At 34.6% G+C, this 16,296-nt stretch overlaps 5 protein-coding genes across 7 annotated transcripts; 1 reads left to right on the forward strand and 4 right to left on the reverse strand.

Annotated features, from left to right (window-relative positions):
* Position 1: 1 nt before the first annotated feature.
* Positions 2-1,720, reverse strand: LOC11442472 (L-ascorbate oxidase homolog). The gene has a single exon (XM_003601551.2). The coding sequence runs from the start codon at positions 1,649-1,651 to the stop codon at positions 2-4; it is 1,650 nt and encodes a 549-aa protein (XP_003601599.1). The 5' UTR covers positions 1,652-1,720.
* A 1,194-nt stretch (positions 1,721-2,914) lies between these two features.
* On the reverse strand, positions 2,915-4,634 carry LOC11443040 (L-ascorbate oxidase homolog). Its single transcript, XM_003601552.2, has one exon. The coding sequence runs from the start codon at positions 4,562-4,564 to the stop codon at positions 2,915-2,917; it is 1,650 nt and encodes a 549-aa protein (XP_003601600.1). The 5' UTR covers positions 4,565-4,634.
* Positions 4,635-5,653: 1,019 nt separating this feature from the next.
* LOC11443041 (L-ascorbate oxidase homolog) lies at positions 5,654-7,585 on the reverse strand. The gene has a single exon (XM_003601553.2). The coding sequence runs from the start codon at positions 7,477-7,479 to the stop codon at positions 5,827-5,829; it is 1,653 nt and encodes a 550-aa protein (XP_003601601.1). The 5' UTR covers positions 7,480-7,585; the 3' UTR covers positions 5,654-5,826.
* A 2,666-nt stretch (positions 7,586-10,251) lies between these two features.
* LOC11439466 (probable calcium-binding protein CML25) lies at positions 10,252-11,357 on the reverse strand. Of its 2 annotated transcripts, none has more exons than XM_039831569.1 (2): positions 11,142-11,357; positions 10,252-11,041 (listed from the first exon to the last, which is right to left on the reverse strand). In XM_039831569.1, exons 1-2 carry the CDS (start codon positions 11,183-11,185, stop codon positions 10,402-10,404), a joined length of 684 nt encoding a protein of 227 aa, XP_039687503.1. In that variant the 5' UTR covers positions 11,186-11,357; the 3' UTR covers positions 10,252-10,401. The 2 variants fall into 2 exon arrangements, with proteins under 2 accessions (XP_039687503.1, XP_003601603.1); XM_003601555.4 differs by having other exon boundaries at positions 10,252-11,050; positions 11,142-11,352.
* A 2,034-nt stretch (positions 11,358-13,391) lies between these two features.
* LOC11433228 (E3 ubiquitin-protein ligase SIRP1) lies at positions 13,392-15,820 on the forward strand. 2 transcript variants are annotated; one of them, XM_003601556.4, is made up of 2 exons: positions 13,392-13,570; positions 14,338-15,820. In XM_003601556.4, exon 2 carries the CDS (start codon positions 14,394-14,396, stop codon positions 15,462-15,464), a length of 1,071 nt encoding a protein of 356 aa, XP_003601604.2. In that variant the 5' UTR covers positions 13,392-13,570; positions 14,338-14,393; the 3' UTR covers positions 15,465-15,820. The 2 variants fall into 2 exon arrangements, with proteins under 2 accessions (XP_003601604.2, XP_024635458.1); XM_024779690.2 differs by lacking the exon at positions 13,392-13,570 and adding an exon at positions 13,767-13,910.
* The last annotated feature ends 476 nt before the right edge of the window (positions 15,821-16,296 follow it).

The following is a 16,296-nucleotide window of genomic DNA, read 5'->3' on the forward strand; positions in this document are numbered from 1 at the left end:
TCTAAACGTATTTTGGTGGAGGCCTTGGCATATCCTTGACGATACCGCAAACAAGTTGAGTCTCAGGAAGGTTGTATTCATCCCTAGTAGACTTTTCTTCTGATTCAACACTGAGATAAAGTTGTTGTCCCAGGTAACGGTGCTCTGCATGCTCTGACCTCAATTGCCACATACCAGCATTGTCGAATGTCAACATGATTGCAGCCCATGATTTAGGGAACACCTGAATTGTGTGTCTGCTGATGGCATCCAAAAGGTTGTAGCCCTTCCTCTTCTCTGGGGTCCATGTACCTGGCTCACCAGCGACGGCGAAGAAAGAATAACCACCCAAATTGTAAGATTGGAGGACCTTTCCGGGGTTCTCGAAGATGATTTCAATGAAGGTACGGAAAGTAGTTTGCATGACATTAGGTGCGATGGTGATGGCCCTGAGATCGGTTGGGGGTTCATCGGAGATGATGTTGTACTTGAACACCTTATCCGCAACACCGTAGTACTCAGCAAGCTTCACAGGAGTTTCAGGATCAACATGGGAAACACCGTTAATAGCATAACGGAGTTTACCGTTAACATTGCTAACAGAGTTAACAAACTTGATTGTGCGGGTAATGTTGATCTGACCGTAATGGTAAGATCCCTGAGGGTTGGGTCTTGCAGCAGAAGCGGTTAAGTTCCAACGGAATGATCGGAACTGGTTGAGAGACCAAGCCCAACCGACAGGTGCAGATGGTAGCAAAGGTGAAGCGGGACCTTTTCCGTTGGTGTAACGAACAATACCCTTTCCAACTAGATTGTACTTGGTCATACGGGTGGAGGCAATCATGTAATAGTCCCTTGGCTCTTTATCGGCGGTCACGAGGACAGTGTAGCATTGTCCAACGTGAACGTCAAGAGAGTCATAAACATTTTGAACAACGTGTGATCCTTCGGTTTCAACCAACTTCATTCCATGTCCTTGGAACCTGAAGTTAAGGGTGTCCTTAAGACCAGTATTGCAGATTCTATATTTGTAGGTTTTTCCCGGCTTCATTGTGTAGAGTGGCTCATCGCTACCATCACCTTTAGCATTTTTACCGTTTATGATAACACCGGCAGGTCTTCCAATTGAACGACCACTGTCCAACTCCATCTTAAGAGTTTTGTGGCTCTTACCGTACCAGTCACCAATGAGAACCCAATACTCATCCTCAGGATCAGCATAAGGAACAGGGATCAACAGACGACTGAAGATTCTAAGACCACCGAAACCACCAACGGCTCTTTGAAGACCTGTGGTAGGGTAGTAAAAGTAACTTCCAATTTGATCCTTCACTTGGAATTTGTAGGTATAGTTAGTCCCAGGAAGAATGGGGCATTGAACACCAGCGGTACCATCTTGCCATGAATTCTTCCTCTGTTGAACACCGTGCCATGTGAAAAGCAATGGTTCATCAAGGTTGTTGAATACATTAACAACAACATTGTTATTGCTAGTGCTGTTGATTTCAGGTCCTGGGAATTGACCGTTAATAAGGATACCCTGCTGGGGTGTTCCAAGTGGTGAAATGGTACCATAGGTAACCTTCCATGTATAGTAAATGTAAGGATCTTCACCGTAAACGGTGACGCCTAAAAGGCATAGCATAAAAGCTAACACCGCTCCACGACCCATTTTATTATTATTTTTTATTTTGATAAAAGAAATAGAATAGTAGAAAAGAGAGAATGAGATGAAACTCTTATTTCCTATCTCCTCCTTATTGGAAGAAGATAGTTGCTTTTCTATGGAACGCATTTGTAACATTCTTATACAATTGCTTCAACATTTTTCCACCATTCAAACATCTTTGGTTTCCCTTAATTTTCTGATCGTGAATTCCTTATTGAACGCTCTACTTCTCATTTTTTTTGACTTTCTATTTATTCCCTTCTATTTTTAGAACTATTATTTTCATTTTAATTGTTATATTTTAGGCTTTTATATTATCTAAAGTAATGTCGATTCAAATATACATTATCTAAAGTAATGTCAATTTAAATATACATGTTTGATCATTTATTTAAGTCAAGAGAGATCACATTATGATTAAAATGAGAGACTACTTTGGTTAGAAGAACATCTACGTACTGAGGAGAAAATAGAAGAGAATTGGATATTTTTCACATATCTGCCATTTTAAAAATGCAATTGGATATTTGTTCACTATATTGGATCATGCTGAGTTTGTTCACTATATTGGATCATGCAAAAGTTTGAGTTGTTGGTTTAAGACATATGTGTCTTCATTTTCCATTGTTGGTTTAAGACATATGTATCTTCATTTTCCATTGTTGGATCACGGTTTGGAGCTTTGAAATGAGAGACATGCTTGCACAACAAACAACATTATTTTTTAGTATTTTTCACAAACTTGTTTCCCATTTGTAACTATTTGTATCTCAGTTTCACATTATCCTAAACAAAAATAGTTACTATTTGTTAGTGTTTGATGCCTGCGATTTCGTGCTTTGGTGCCTGAAATTTCAGTTAGCAGGTAGTGTTGATTTTTGTTCTTTTTTGTAGATTGTTAATTATGTAAATTCAATGGTTAAGTTAATGGAACATATTCTACTTAACATATTATTTGATTCACTCATTTTTGTATTAATTTTCAAATTATCGAAATGTCAAAGAAGCACATAATATTAATTTTCAAATTATCGAAATGTCAAAGAAGCTCAAAATGAGAAATAGTACGAGAAATATTGGGAAGAAGAATTTAATAAATGTTAATATCAATTAAGGGGAAAATTGAATAATTAAATATAGTAAAAGGTCGATTATATATAAATCAACCAATAGATAACATACAATATAATGAATCTCTATGACTTAGTGCTAACAATCACATGAAGCTCACGACATAGAGAGAAATGAGTAATTTCAAACAACACTCTAAACGTATTTTGGTGGAGGCCTTGGCATATCCTTAACGATACCGCAAACAAGTTGAGTCTCAGGAAGGTTGTATTCATCCCTAGTAGACTTTTCTTCTGATTCAACACTGAGATAAAGTTGTTGTCCCAGGTAACGGTGCTCTGCATGCTCTGACCTCAATTGCCACATACCAGCATTGTCGAATGTCAACATGATTGCAGCCCATGATTTAGGGAACACCTGAATTGTGTGTCTGCTGATGGCATCCAAAAGGTTGTAGCCCTTCCTCTTCTCTGGGGTCCATGTTCCTGGCTCACCAGCGACGGCAAAGAAAGAATAACCACCCAAATTGTAAGATTGGAGGACCTTTTCGGGGTTCTCGAAGATGATCTCAATGAAGGTACGGAAAGTAGTTTGCATGACATTAGGTGCGATGGTGATGGCCTTGAGATCGGTTGGGGGTTCATCGGAGATGATGTTGTACTTGAACACCTTATCCGCAACACCGTAGTACTCAGCAAGCTTCACAGGAGTTTCAGGATCAACATGGGAAACACCGTTAATAGCATAACGGAGTTTACCGTTAACATTGCTAACAGAGTTAACAAACTTGATTGTGCGGGTAATGTTGATCTGACCGTAATGGTAAGATCCCTGAGGGTTGGGTCTTGCAGCAGAAGCGGTTAAGTTCCAACGGAATGATCGGAACTGGTTGAGAGACCAAGCCCAACCGACAGGTGCAGGTGGTAGCACAGGTGAAGCGGGACCTTTTCCGTTGGTGTAACGTATAATACCCTTTCCAAGTAGATTGTACTTGGTCATACGGGTGGAGGCAATCATGTAATAGTCCCTTGGCTCTTTATCGGCGGTCACGAGGACAGTGTAGCATTGTCCAACGTGAACGTCAAGAGAGTCATAAACATTTTGAACAACGTGTGATCCTTCGGTTTCAACCAACTTCATTCCATGTCCTTGGAACCTGAAGTTAAGGGTGTCCTTAAGACCAGTATTGCAGATTCTGTATTTGTAGGTTTTTCCCGGCTTCATTGTGTAGAGTGGCTCATCGCTACCATCACCTTTAGCATTTTTACCGTTTATGATAACACCGGCAGGTCTTCCAATTGAACGACCACTGTCCAACTCCATCTTAAGAGTTTTGTGGCTCTTACCGTACCAGTCACCAATGAGAACCCAATACTCATCCTCAGGATCAGCATAAGGAACAGGGATCAACAGACGACTGAAGATTCTAAGACCACCGAAACCACCAACGGCTCTTTGAAGACCTGTGGTAGGGTAGTAAAAGTAACTTCCAATTTGATCCTTCACTTGGAATTTGTAGGTATAGTTAGTCCCAGGAAGAATGGGGCATTGAACACCAGCGGTACCATCTTGCCATGAATTCTTCCTCTGTTGAACACCGTGCCATGTGAAAAGCAATGGTTCATCAAGGTTGTTGAATACATTAACAACAACATTGTTATTGCTAGTGCTGTTGATTTCAGGTCCTGGGAATTGACCGTTAATAAGGATACCCTGCTGGGGTGTTCCAAGTGGTGAAATGGTACCATAGGTAACCTTCCATGTATAGTAAATGTAAGGATCTTCACCGTAAACGGTGACGCCTAAAAGGCATAGCATAAAAGCTAACACCGCTCCACGACCCATTTTATTATTATTTTTTATTTTGATAAAAGAAATAGAATAGTAGAAAAGAGAGAATGAGATGAAACTCTTATTTCCTATCTCCTCCTTATTGGAAGAAGATAGTTGCTTTTCTATGGAACGCATTTGTAACCTTCTTATACAATTGCTTCAACATTTTTCCACCCTTCAAACATCTTTGGTTTCCCTTAATTTTCTGATCGTGAATTCCTTATTGAACGCTCTACTTCTCATTTTTTTTGACTTTCTATTTATTCACTTCTATTTTTAGAACTATTATTTTCATTTTAATTGTTATATTTTACGCTTTTATATTATCTAAAGTAATGTCGATTCAAATATACATTATCTAAAGTAATGTCAATTCAAATATACCTGTTTGATCATTTATTTAAGTCAAGAGAGATCACATTATGATTAAAATGAGAGACTACTTTGGTTAGAAGAACATCTACGTACTGAGGAGAAATGAGAAGAGAATTGGATATTTTTCACATATCTACCATTTTAAAAATGCTATTGGATATTTGTTCACTATATTGGATCATGCTGAGTTTGTTCACTATATTGGATCATGCTGAAGTTTGAGTTGTTGGTTTAAGACATATGTGTCTTCATTTTCCATTGTTGGTTTAAGACATATGTATCTTCATTTTCCATTGTTGGATCACTGTTTGGAGCTTTGAAATGAGAGACATGCTTGCACAACAAACAACATTATTTTTTAGTATTTTTCATAAACTTGTTTCCCATTTGTAACTATTTGTATCTCAGTTTCACATTATCCTAAACAAAAATAGTTACTATTTGTTAGTGTTTGATGCCTGCGATTTCGTGCTTTGGTGCCTGAAATTTCAGTTAGCAGGTAGTGTTGATTTTTGTTTTTTTTGTAGATTGTTAATTATGTAAATTCAATGGTTAAGTTAATGGAACATATTCTACTTAACATATTATTTGATTCACTCATTTTTGTATTAATTTTCAAATTATCGAAATGTCAAAGAAGCACATAATATTAATTTTCAAATTATCGAAATGTCAAAGAAGCTCATAATGAGAAATAGTACGAGAAATATTGGGAAGAAGAATTTAATAAATGTTAATATCAATTAAGGGGAAAATTGAATAATTAAATATAGTAAAAGGTCGATTATATATAAATCAACCAATAGATAACATACAATATAATGAATCTCTATGACTTAGTGCTAACAATCACATGAAGCTCACGACATAGAGAGAAATGAGTAATTTCAAACAACGCTCTAAACGTATTTTGGTGGAGGCCTTGGCATATCCTTGACGATACCGCAAACAAGTTGAGTCTCAGGAAGGTTGTATTCATCCCTAGTAGACTTTTCTTCTGATTCAACACTGAGATAAAGTTGTTGTCCCAGGTAACGGTGCTCTGCATGCTCTGACCTCAATTGCCACATACCAGCATTGTCGAATGTCAACATGATTGCAGCCCATGATTTAGGGAACACCTGAATTGTGTGTCTGCTGATGGCATCCAAAAGGTTGTAGCCCTTCCTCTTCTCTGGGGTCCATGTACCTGGCTCACCAGCGACGACGAAGAAAGAATAACCACCCAAATTGTAAGATTGGAGGACCTTTCCGGGGTTCTCGAAGATGATTTCAATGAAGGTACGGAAAGTAGTTTGCATGACATTAGGTGCAATGGTGATGGCCCTGAGATCGATTGGGGGTTCATCGGAGATGATGTTGTACTTGAACACCTTATCCGCAACACCGTAGTACTCAGCAAGCTTCACAGGAGTTTCAGGATCAACATGGGAAACACCGTTAATAGCATAACGGAGTTTACCGTTAACATTGCTAACAGAGTTAACAAACTTGATTGTGCGGGTAATGTTGATCTGACCGTAATGGTAAGATCCCTGAGGGTTGGGTCTTGCAGCAGAAGCGGTTAAGTTCCAACGGAATGATCGGAACTGGTTGAGAGACCAAGCCCAACCGACAGGTGCAGGTGGTAGCATAGGTGAAGCGGGACCTTTTCCGTTGGTGTAACGTATAATACCCTTTCCAAGTAGATTGTACTTGGTCATACGGGTGGAGGCAACCATGTAATAGTCCTTTGGCTCTTTATCGGCGGTCACGAGGACAGTGTAGCATTGCCCAACATGAACGTCGAGAGAGTCATAGACATTTTGAACAACATGTGAGCCTTCAGTTTCAACCAACTTCATTCCATGTCCTTGGAACCTGAAGTTAAGGGTGTCCTTAAGACCAGTATTGCAGATTCTATATTTGTAGGTTTTTCCCGGCTTCATTGTGTATAGTGGCTCATCGCTACCATCACCTTTAGCATTTTTACCGTTTATGATAACACCAGCAGGTCTTCCAATTGAACGACCACTGTCCAACTCCATCTTAAGAGTTTTGTGGCTCTTACCGTACCAGTCACCAATGAGAACCCAATACTCATCCTCAGGATCAGCATAAGGAACAGGGATCAACAGACGACTGAAGATTCTAAGACCACCGAAACCACCAACGGCTCTTTGAAGACCTGTGGTAGGGTAGTAAAAGTAACTTCCAATTTGATCCTTCACTTGAAATTTGTAGGTGTAGTTAGTTCCAGGAAGAATAGGGCATTGAACACCAAGGGTACCATCTTGCCATGAATTCTTCCTCTGTTGAACACCGTGCCATGTGAAAAGCAATGGTTCATCAAGGTTGTTGAATACATTAACAACGACATTGTTGTTGCTAGTGCTGTTGATTTCAGGTCCTGGGAATTGACCGTTAATAAGGATACCCTGCTGGGGTGTTCCAAGTGGTGAAATGGTACCATAGGTAACCTTCCATGTATAGTAAATGTAAGGATCTTCACCATAAACGGTGACGCCTAAGAGGCATAGCATCAAAGCTGCTAACATCGCTCCACGGCCCATTTTATTTATTTATTTATTTTTTTGATAAAAGAAATAAAATGCTAGAAAAGAGAGAATGAGATGAAACTCTTATTTCCTATCTCCTCCTTCTTATTGGAAGAAGATAGTTGCTTTTTTATTGAACACATTTGTAACCTTCTTATACCATTGCTTCAACATTTTTCCATCATTCAAAAATCTTTGGTTTCCCGAAATTTTGTGATCTTGAATTCCTTGTTGAACGCTCTACTTCTCATTTTTCTTGACTTTCTATTCATTCTGTTCTATTTTTAGATTAAGAAACATTCCTTTTGTTCTATTCTATAGCCATATATTTCCCCTTTGACCGGTTTTCAAGCTGTATTGATTTTCTACCTTACACGCCAACATCCATTGCCTCTGGTCTAGTTATATTATTATGGGTAAATATATTGATATACATCATGACTTCCTTTGCACCAAAAATATATTCTTTTTGGTAATTCATTAACATAAAAGATATTCTCTTTGGTAGAATATATATATATATATATATATATTCACATGAATTGAAGAAACGAAAATTAATAAGGATTTTATTACCTTAATTTAGCTAAACTTGAGATTGATTATTCAACAATATTAATGAGGGTACTAACTACACACTATCCAAAATGAGTTTTTTAAAAAGGAAATGTTAACCGGTGTCTCAGACACCGGTTAATGAGTCAATTATAGTAGTATTTTGTATTGAAAGTTGTGTAGTTAATGTATTAAAAGCTTAAAAAATATTCTTTTTAATTTAAAATTTTCATTTTTAGCTTTGTCTAGAGCACCAGTTAGCAAAACCTTTTTTAAAATTATGTCAATGTTGATGCTATCAGATCAAGACCAACATCCACATCATTACCATAACAGTCGCATAAAGATCATAATGATAACTATAACATCAAAGTTCAAATCATCACCTGAGTGAGTATAGTTTCCAATTTACATGTAAAAGAAAATCCACAAACCTAGGTAAAGATGTTAAAGGTAACCATCTATATTGCTAGGAAACTTCGACTACTTCACCCATACATAATAAATAAATCATTGGATATATGTGGCGATAATAACAATTTGAAGAATGACTTCGATCCAGTGGCAGAGGGAAGAACTACATGTCCATCATCATGATTCTAAATTCATCGAAATCAATTCTGCCATCACCATCGGTGTCAACGCAGCCTATCATTCTTCCACATTTGGCCAAGGAGCACTCTTCACCAAAGCTTGTTTTAAAAGAGTTTGAAGAATCCATAGTAAGAAATATACAATAAGCGCGACGATGAAATAGGTCGTATAGTGTTGTTTGGAAAGCTTGTTTCCTGCTTCTGTGTAGTTCAGTACTAGCTAAGGCAGTCAAAATGGTAAACAGTTTATATAAGATGTTTGCCAAGTCTTTAAACACTAGTTAGTAACTTGTTTGAACTTTGAAAGATAAAAGTTAAATGCTAATGCATAGTAGCAAACCGAGGTACTAACCTTGAAACTGGATTAATGGAGTTTGAATTGGACTCCATCGGAATATATTATGCAAAAGTCAGTCCAAGTATAAATGGCGACAATAATATTGCCCTGTATATAAATTCAATATAGAGCATAGATTATAATTATTTTTTGTTATTGAAAAGAAAGTTTCAGGAAAAAAATGTAATGAAAGCTCTTTAAAAACAAATTAGAAATATCTTGTAAAAACAAAAATAAACAAATTAGAAATATAGAAAATGAGATGATGTCTAAGATATTGTTTAGGCTTAATTACCTTTTTAATTTTTTTAACTTACTTTGGTGTTAATTTTAAATTTTGTCTTTTAGCATCACTATGTTAATTTGTATAATTTTTTTTTTTTTTATGTGACATCTGATAAAATTATTTATTTTTTCAAAATCTAGGGTTTGTATAAAAATCATTTTTCTTTACCTTATTTGATACATCACCCTTGCTCGAAAGGTCAACATCTCCATTTGCTATAATGATTATAAGATTGATGAAACATACAAGAATAAAGAAGACCGGCTTAAACTAATATTCTTTATAAAAAAAAAAAAAAAAAAAAATTGCTTCAAAAATAAAATAATCTTTGGTGTTTATGTTAAACTATTTTTTTTATAACAACGGATAAAATAAAATCAAACATTTGCATATAAGTCATAATTTGTTTAATTACAACAAATAGAATTGTTTGCGACGGTTGAAAAGTGAATTTGCTACAATTCAAATCGCCGCAATGTACTATCTGCGACAATCCCTAACGATCGAGAATATCGGCGTTGCTATACCATTTTGCGACTGTTTGGAAAATTGTCGTTACAACTGCCACATGGGGTATTGCGATAGTTTGTAACGATCTCAAATCACTTGACAAAGTGATCCAACTATTACCACCATTGTTTTTTCATAATTTGAACCCTGAAATGGCAAATATTACTAACATTGTTGCTAATCGTTAATTTAGTTAAGGTGGCTTGTCCTAAAATCAATATGATCTTGTCCTTGTATCATCTCATCCTTATTAAACATGTATTACATCAAGTTCAATTAGATTCATGGCCATGTTCATGACTAAATAATTGGTTAAGATTGGGTTTAGGTCTAGTCAAACGAGACTCATCTCTAATACATCCTTAGTATGTACCTAATTTTGTTTTGCCAATCATGGTGAAAATGTTAAAAAAAATCGATTATATTGTTTTCCTTCTTGCTAATAAATATGATTTTTTTAATGATCGATGTTAGTATTTAACTCTCTTCTTGTTATAAAAAGAAAATATGAAACTTTGACCGGTCTTATACATACCATATCATGAACAACAAGAACATAACACAATTGTGATTCCAACAAAATTACAAAACAAAAAACAACACAATTGTAGAATGAATTTGATCTAGTGAAAATTGTGAATACAAAGAAAGAAATGTCAAGTTTGATGTTCGACTCTATTATGGCGAGAACCCATCATCATCATGATTCTAAAATCCTCAAAATCAATCCTACCATCACCATCACTATCAACGCGACCAATAATTCTTTCACATTCATCCAAGGAACACTCTTGACCAATGCTTCTCATAAGCGTGTTAAGCTCCTTCGCCGTGATGAAACCATCGCCATCAATGTCATACACAGAAAACGTGCTCTTTAGGTTTTCTATTTCCTCTTCAGATTCATAGCTTGTTGTGCTTAGCTCAATAAACTCTTGAAGCGTGATAGATCCTCCATCAATGCCATCAACGTCATCTCCTATTTCTAACTTTCCTGTTATCGATCTCAGATCTGAGATCGATATCTTGCCATCACCGTCTGTGTCCAATTTCTTGAAGAGTTTTTCCATCTCCGATTCCAATGTGTTGCCATTTAAATTGTCGTTTTTGTTTTTATTTTTCCATCGTCGATTGATAAATATGACAACAACGATAATGGAGGAGATGAAATAGATGGTGTATTGTTGTTTGGAAAACTTGTTTGCAGTTTCTGTGTAATTCAATGCTAACAAAACAGCTAAAACGGCAATCAATTTGTATAAGATTTTGGCTATGTCTTTCAACACTCTTTCATTGCTTTTGATCCTTTTTGAGGGAAAACAAAAAAGAAATTGCAAATTATTAGAAACTTGTTTCAACTTCAAAGGTAAAATTCAAAAATAAAAAACAATCTGACCTTGAAGCTGGATGATCGGAGTTGGAGTTGGAATTGGAAACCATCTGATTGTGTTTTTTCGTAGAATCTGGATCCGTTTATGTGAGTCGGTGGAGAGCCTAGGGAGTAGGGTCTGATTTAATTAATTATTGAAAGAGGAGAAAGAGTTTTGTTTAATTCAAAAAAATGGACCAGTTTAAAATTAATATTTTTTTAGAAGATTATCCCAAAGTAATTTCCAAAAGTAAAAAGAGGACAACTTATTCAATGAAGGATAACATTACCATATATAAGTATATAAACAAAAATAGCAGAGCACCATAAAACATTGATAAATTAGAGCACCATACAACATTGATAAAAAATTTATTCTTCAAAAGAAAAATTGACAAAATTTTGATATCAATTATGAACTCCTATTTTTAAAATATCTTTAACTTGAAAGTTAGATTTGTTACATGTGATACAAAAACTAGAAAATTAGGATGAATCTAATAAAAAAATCACAAATCGAATCAATCCAAATTAAATCAAACCGTAACATAAGAAAAATATTAATTAAACTTATATCATTTAGACGAATATTCATAAAAACTCATTAAAAATCTTATAAAATAAAATATTTTTTCTCTTGTGAAGTTTCTTCTTTGTTTTTTATTTTAAGAATATATTTATGTACTCTTGAACTTTTAGAGATGTTAAAATCTCAACCTTTTGCATTTCTTAAATAATATGATTACTTTTTATTTATGCTTTAATTTATTCTATACTGTTGGAAATATTGTTAGATGAAAATGAAATTATTATGTTAAATTAAATTTAAAACATTGTTGAAAACAAAATATTGCATTGTCTAATATAAATAAAAACCGCACCAACTAATCAAAGTGAAACTGCATTGATTTGGCTTGTTTTGATTTAGATTCTACTTTAAGTCAATCAAACCAAACCAAACTGCATGTTTTTTTATTTTACGGTTCAGATGATTTTTAATCTTAAAATCGAAACAAATCACGTTGCGAACAACTCTAATAAAAATATATCTCAAAATTCTAAGACACATCAAGTACTATATCTCGTATAAAAAAATTATTATTTCTTTAAATTATATTGGGTCAAAAGTGTGAGGAAAGAGAATAATTTAGATTTCTTAAAAAAAATTTAGATATTAAATTACATTAATCGTATGTTATTTAAGAAAAAAGTAAGTAAAAAAAAAAAACTAGGAGAAAGCTTTCTATGATTTTTTTTTTTTAAATGCCCGTGGTATCTTCGGTAAATGTGGATATGGTTCGGTTTGAGATGAAAATTAAATCAAACCGAACTGAACTGTTAGATAAATTTAAAACAATTGATTCGAAATAAACTATTTGGATTTCGAACTGAACCGAACTGTTTTAAATTAAACCGAATTGTTTCGAATTGAATTGTTATTATTGGTACCATTGAATAAAAAAAAAGCCAAACAAAATCGAATTTCATAAGGTAAAACTGAACCGAACTATTTCAAATCGAACCGAACTGTTTTGAGCTGAACCGAATTATTTTAGTTAAGTTCTAGAATTGTTAATAATGGTTCAATTTTTTTTTGCTTTGGTTCGGTTCGATTTTTTGGTTTTCTTGCCTACCCTTAATCTTCAGATGAAATTCATCGCACATATGAGACGTGCGTTTAACGAGTACACTTGTAAATAAAACAAAATAAAATTTCAAACAATTAAACATCTGGCACATATATGATTCATCATGATCTATTTTTCCTCTCTTTATGTGAGTGAGTGGAGTCGAGGGTCCAATTTAATTGAAAGAGGTGAAAGAGTTTTGTTTAATTTAAAAAGCGGACCAATTTAAAATAAATATTTTTTAGGAGGTTATCCCAAAGTAATTACCAAAATAAAAAGAGGGCGATTATTTTTGAGGATATCATTTAAGAGACTAACATATTATAAGATAGGTATTTATCCTATCATATTATATTTTATACTTATTCAACTTTTTATCATTGTACACCAAACAAATTACAGTATTTGTTTCAAAACGTCGTTAAAATATAAAGATTAAATTATTTTTAGGACATTTATAAAGTAGTTTTTTTTAAGAAGAAAAATAATGGTTAATGCTACCTAATTAATGAAATGTTTAAAATTGTGTTTAGGAGTAACTTGATTTTTGAAGTTTACTATTTACTAGAATGAAATTTTACTCCAAAAACTAAATGTAAGTTATAAAAAAAAAAAAATGTATGTAATAATAGTAAGAAAAGAAAAATAGGGAAATGAGTTAAGACACAGTTTGGATTGAACGATTGATCGATCACACTTTCCCCAAATTCCAACTTCCATCGTTACGCTGCAAACAAACAATTCATTCATTCCTGCACCACCCACCAACATCATCATCAATACCAATTCATGAACTCTCAAACGTTTCTTCGTTAATTTTTCTTCTTGGTACTTTTTCATCGCTCTTAATCTAACAATATTATTATTATTTCTTTATTATTCCGTCAATTTTCTTACTATTTATTTATTTATTCTTTATATTTGCGTCTCAATTACGATCATCTTGCTTTGCTTGCACCTTCTCCGCACGCGCTTCAATTTTCCACCTGAGCCGCGCGTGTCGTATTTCTGTTATTTCAACTCTTCCAGATCCTTCTTTTCATTTTTTTTTTTTTTATATATAAACCGATTCGCGTTATTTTTTTTTTTTGTTATTGTTCGTTTTACATAAACCCTTCGCTGAACAAATCGTTGTTGCTTCGATTCTTTCATTCTTCGTTTGGTAAAGGTGATTATTATTCCTTTTTTTTTTCTTTAATGTTCCTCATCATTATTTGATCTGTGGTGGTTTTATTTTTGGGGGTTTTGGGTTTTTTCTGCTTGATTATTGCACTTGTTAATAGCGTATGAATTAAATTGTATTATTTATTTTTTTAATTTTTGGTTTGCTTTTGTTTAACCAATCATTGACCTTGATTGCTAGATCAATGAAATCATGTTGATTTTGTATAATGATGATAATTGATAATTTCTTCATGAATTAGTGCATAATTGGTTTAGCTTTTAGAAATTTTTGATTCATGGTCTGGGAAAAAATTCCAAACCATGAATATTTTGAGGGTTTAAACCTAATTCTATGAACTCTGATGGTTGTGAGTGCTTAATTTTCTGTGTTTTGGATTTTGATTCGAAATTGTATTGGCTTGATGTTTCAGGAATTAAGGAATATAGTATCTGTGATCTTTGGAGGGAACATTCTAAATTGAATATCATGGACGAAACAATGGCGGCAAGATATTGGTGTCACGCGTGTTCTCAAATAGTCAGTCCCGTCATGGGAATGGAGATCAAATGTCCACTTTGCCAAAGTGGATTTATTGAAGAAATGAGCAGTGCTACTGGTATCAGTGACTTGCAAAATACACCAGAAACTGATTTTGGAGTGGATCGTTCTCCCTCTCTTTGGGCACCAATCTTGCTAGGCATGATGGGTAATCCGCGGCTTCGTCGAAGATTGAGACGAATAGAGCTTGAAGATGATTATGAAAGTGGTAATCGTGATGATGATCATGGTGGTGTAGGACATTATGATCGAGAGCTTGAGTCCATCCTTCGAAGGAGGAGAAGAAGCTCAGCTACCATTCAGCAATTGCTCCAAGGCATAAGAGCTGGACTGACATCTGAATCACACGAGAATACTGACAGTGATGACCGTGTTAGGGAAAGAGAAAGAGAGCATGTAATCTTGATTAATCCTTTTAATCAGACTATTATTGTTCAAGGTTCCTATGATTCAAACCGAGATCAAAGTGATAATCATAACCCAATTGGGGCTCTTGGTGACTATTTCGTAGGGCCTGGTTTGGATCTATTGTTGCAACATTTGTCTGAGAATGACCCTAATAGGTATGGAACTCCACCTGCACCGAAGGAAGCCGTTGAATCTCTACCTACTGTGAAGATTAACGAGAATTTGCAGTGTTCTGTCTGTTTGGATGATTTTGAAGTTGGTTCTGAAGCTAAAGAGATGCCATGTAAACATAGGTTTCATAGTGCTTGTATCCTACCCTGGCTGGAGCTTCATAGTTCTTGCCCTGTTTGCAGGTCTCAATTGCGAGTGGATGAACCTAAGCAAGACTCTGATGTGTCAAGGAATCACAGAAATCAAAGGGATGATGAAATTATTGGACATGCCAATGCCAATGCTGAAGGAGATAGTGAAGGGAGAAGTCCAAGTGGGGGTAGAAGATTCTCATTTCCATGGCCTTTCAATGGATTATTTTCTTCATCATCTTCTAGTTCCAATGCAAATGGAAATGGTACTCAATCAGAAAGAAACTGAGTATCCTTGCATATTCGGTGTACTATTCATGTGCTGCCTTGCTTTTGTACAGAAAGAACTACCGATTAAAAGATACAACGTTGACGTTATCGGTTATGATTCTTTACGTGACTTTGTTTTTGCTAAATTTCGCGCACAATTGTTGTTATATTTCCTTCAACTTTTACCACCAACTTGGTTTGTGTATATTTGACGGTGGTTGTTTTGTTATCCCTATCTCATGAATTTGTACTACACTGGTATATATGCACATTTATTAAGCAGCCTTGCTTTCAAATTTGTCTACTTGTAAAATTGAAATTTCTTGGTCATGGTCATGAATTATATTGGTGTAGGATGTGTGTTGTTGATTTTTATTTTTGAATGAGCGTTTTTGAATTTAGACATTGGTCAGTAGTCATAAATTGATGAATCTTATTACTGCAGTTATTTTTTGAATTGTTCTCTTACGATATGTTTGAGCAAAATCTTTTAATTCAGAAGTTATATATTTAGTTTTTATTAAAATACCACCTCTTAAAAATATTTATTTTTGTAATCAACTATGATTGAGTTTTATTGGAAATGATTAGCAAAGAACAGTTTGACACATGGATTACAAAGAAATTCGGTTTTTTTAATAAAAATATTATAGTCCTTTTATTTATTTCTACCTATTACTGTTAAAACAAAGTTGACAAGTTGAACAAGAATTATTTCAAAAAAAAAAAAAGTGGAACAAGAAAAACAAAGTTGACAAGCTGCACCAACACTTTATGCGGATGCGCCACAATCTTCAACTGATTTTCATTGCAATTAAGACGTATGGAAAATGTTTAAATATTCAAATATT

The sequence above is a fragment of the Medicago truncatula genome, chromosome 3 (genome assembly GCF_003473485.1).
Source record: "Medicago truncatula cultivar Jemalong A17 chromosome 3, MtrunA17r5.0-ANR, whole genome shotgun sequence".
Classification (NCBI taxonomy): Eukaryota; Viridiplantae; Streptophyta; class Magnoliopsida; order Fabales; family Fabaceae; genus Medicago; species Medicago truncatula.

Excerpts from the sequence above, each read along its gene's own strand:
- LOC11442472 (XM_003601551.2), bottom strand. The coding sequence starts at position 1,651 with ATGGGTCGTGGAGCGGTGTTAGCTTTTATGCTATGCCTTTTAGGCGTC.
- LOC11443040 (XM_003601552.2), bottom strand. The coding sequence starts at position 4,564 with ATGGGTCGTGGAGCGGTGTTAGCTTTTATGCTATGCCTTTTAGGCGTC.
- LOC11443041 (XM_003601553.2), bottom strand. The coding sequence starts at position 7,479 with ATGGGCCGTGGAGCGATGTTAGCAGCTTTGATGCTATGCCTCTTAGGC.
- LOC11439466 (XM_003601555.4), bottom strand. The coding sequence starts at position 11,185 with ATGGTTTCCAATTCCAACTCCAACTCCGATCATCCAGCTTCAAG. Across the intron at positions 11,051-11,141 it reads TCCGATCATCCAGCTTCAAG|GATCAAAAGCAATGAAAGAG; the intron begins GTCAGATTGTTT and ends TCCCTCAAAAAG.
- LOC11433228 (XM_003601556.4), top strand. The coding sequence starts at position 14,394 with ATGGACGAAACAATGGCGGCAAGATATTGGTGTCACGCGTGTTCTCAA.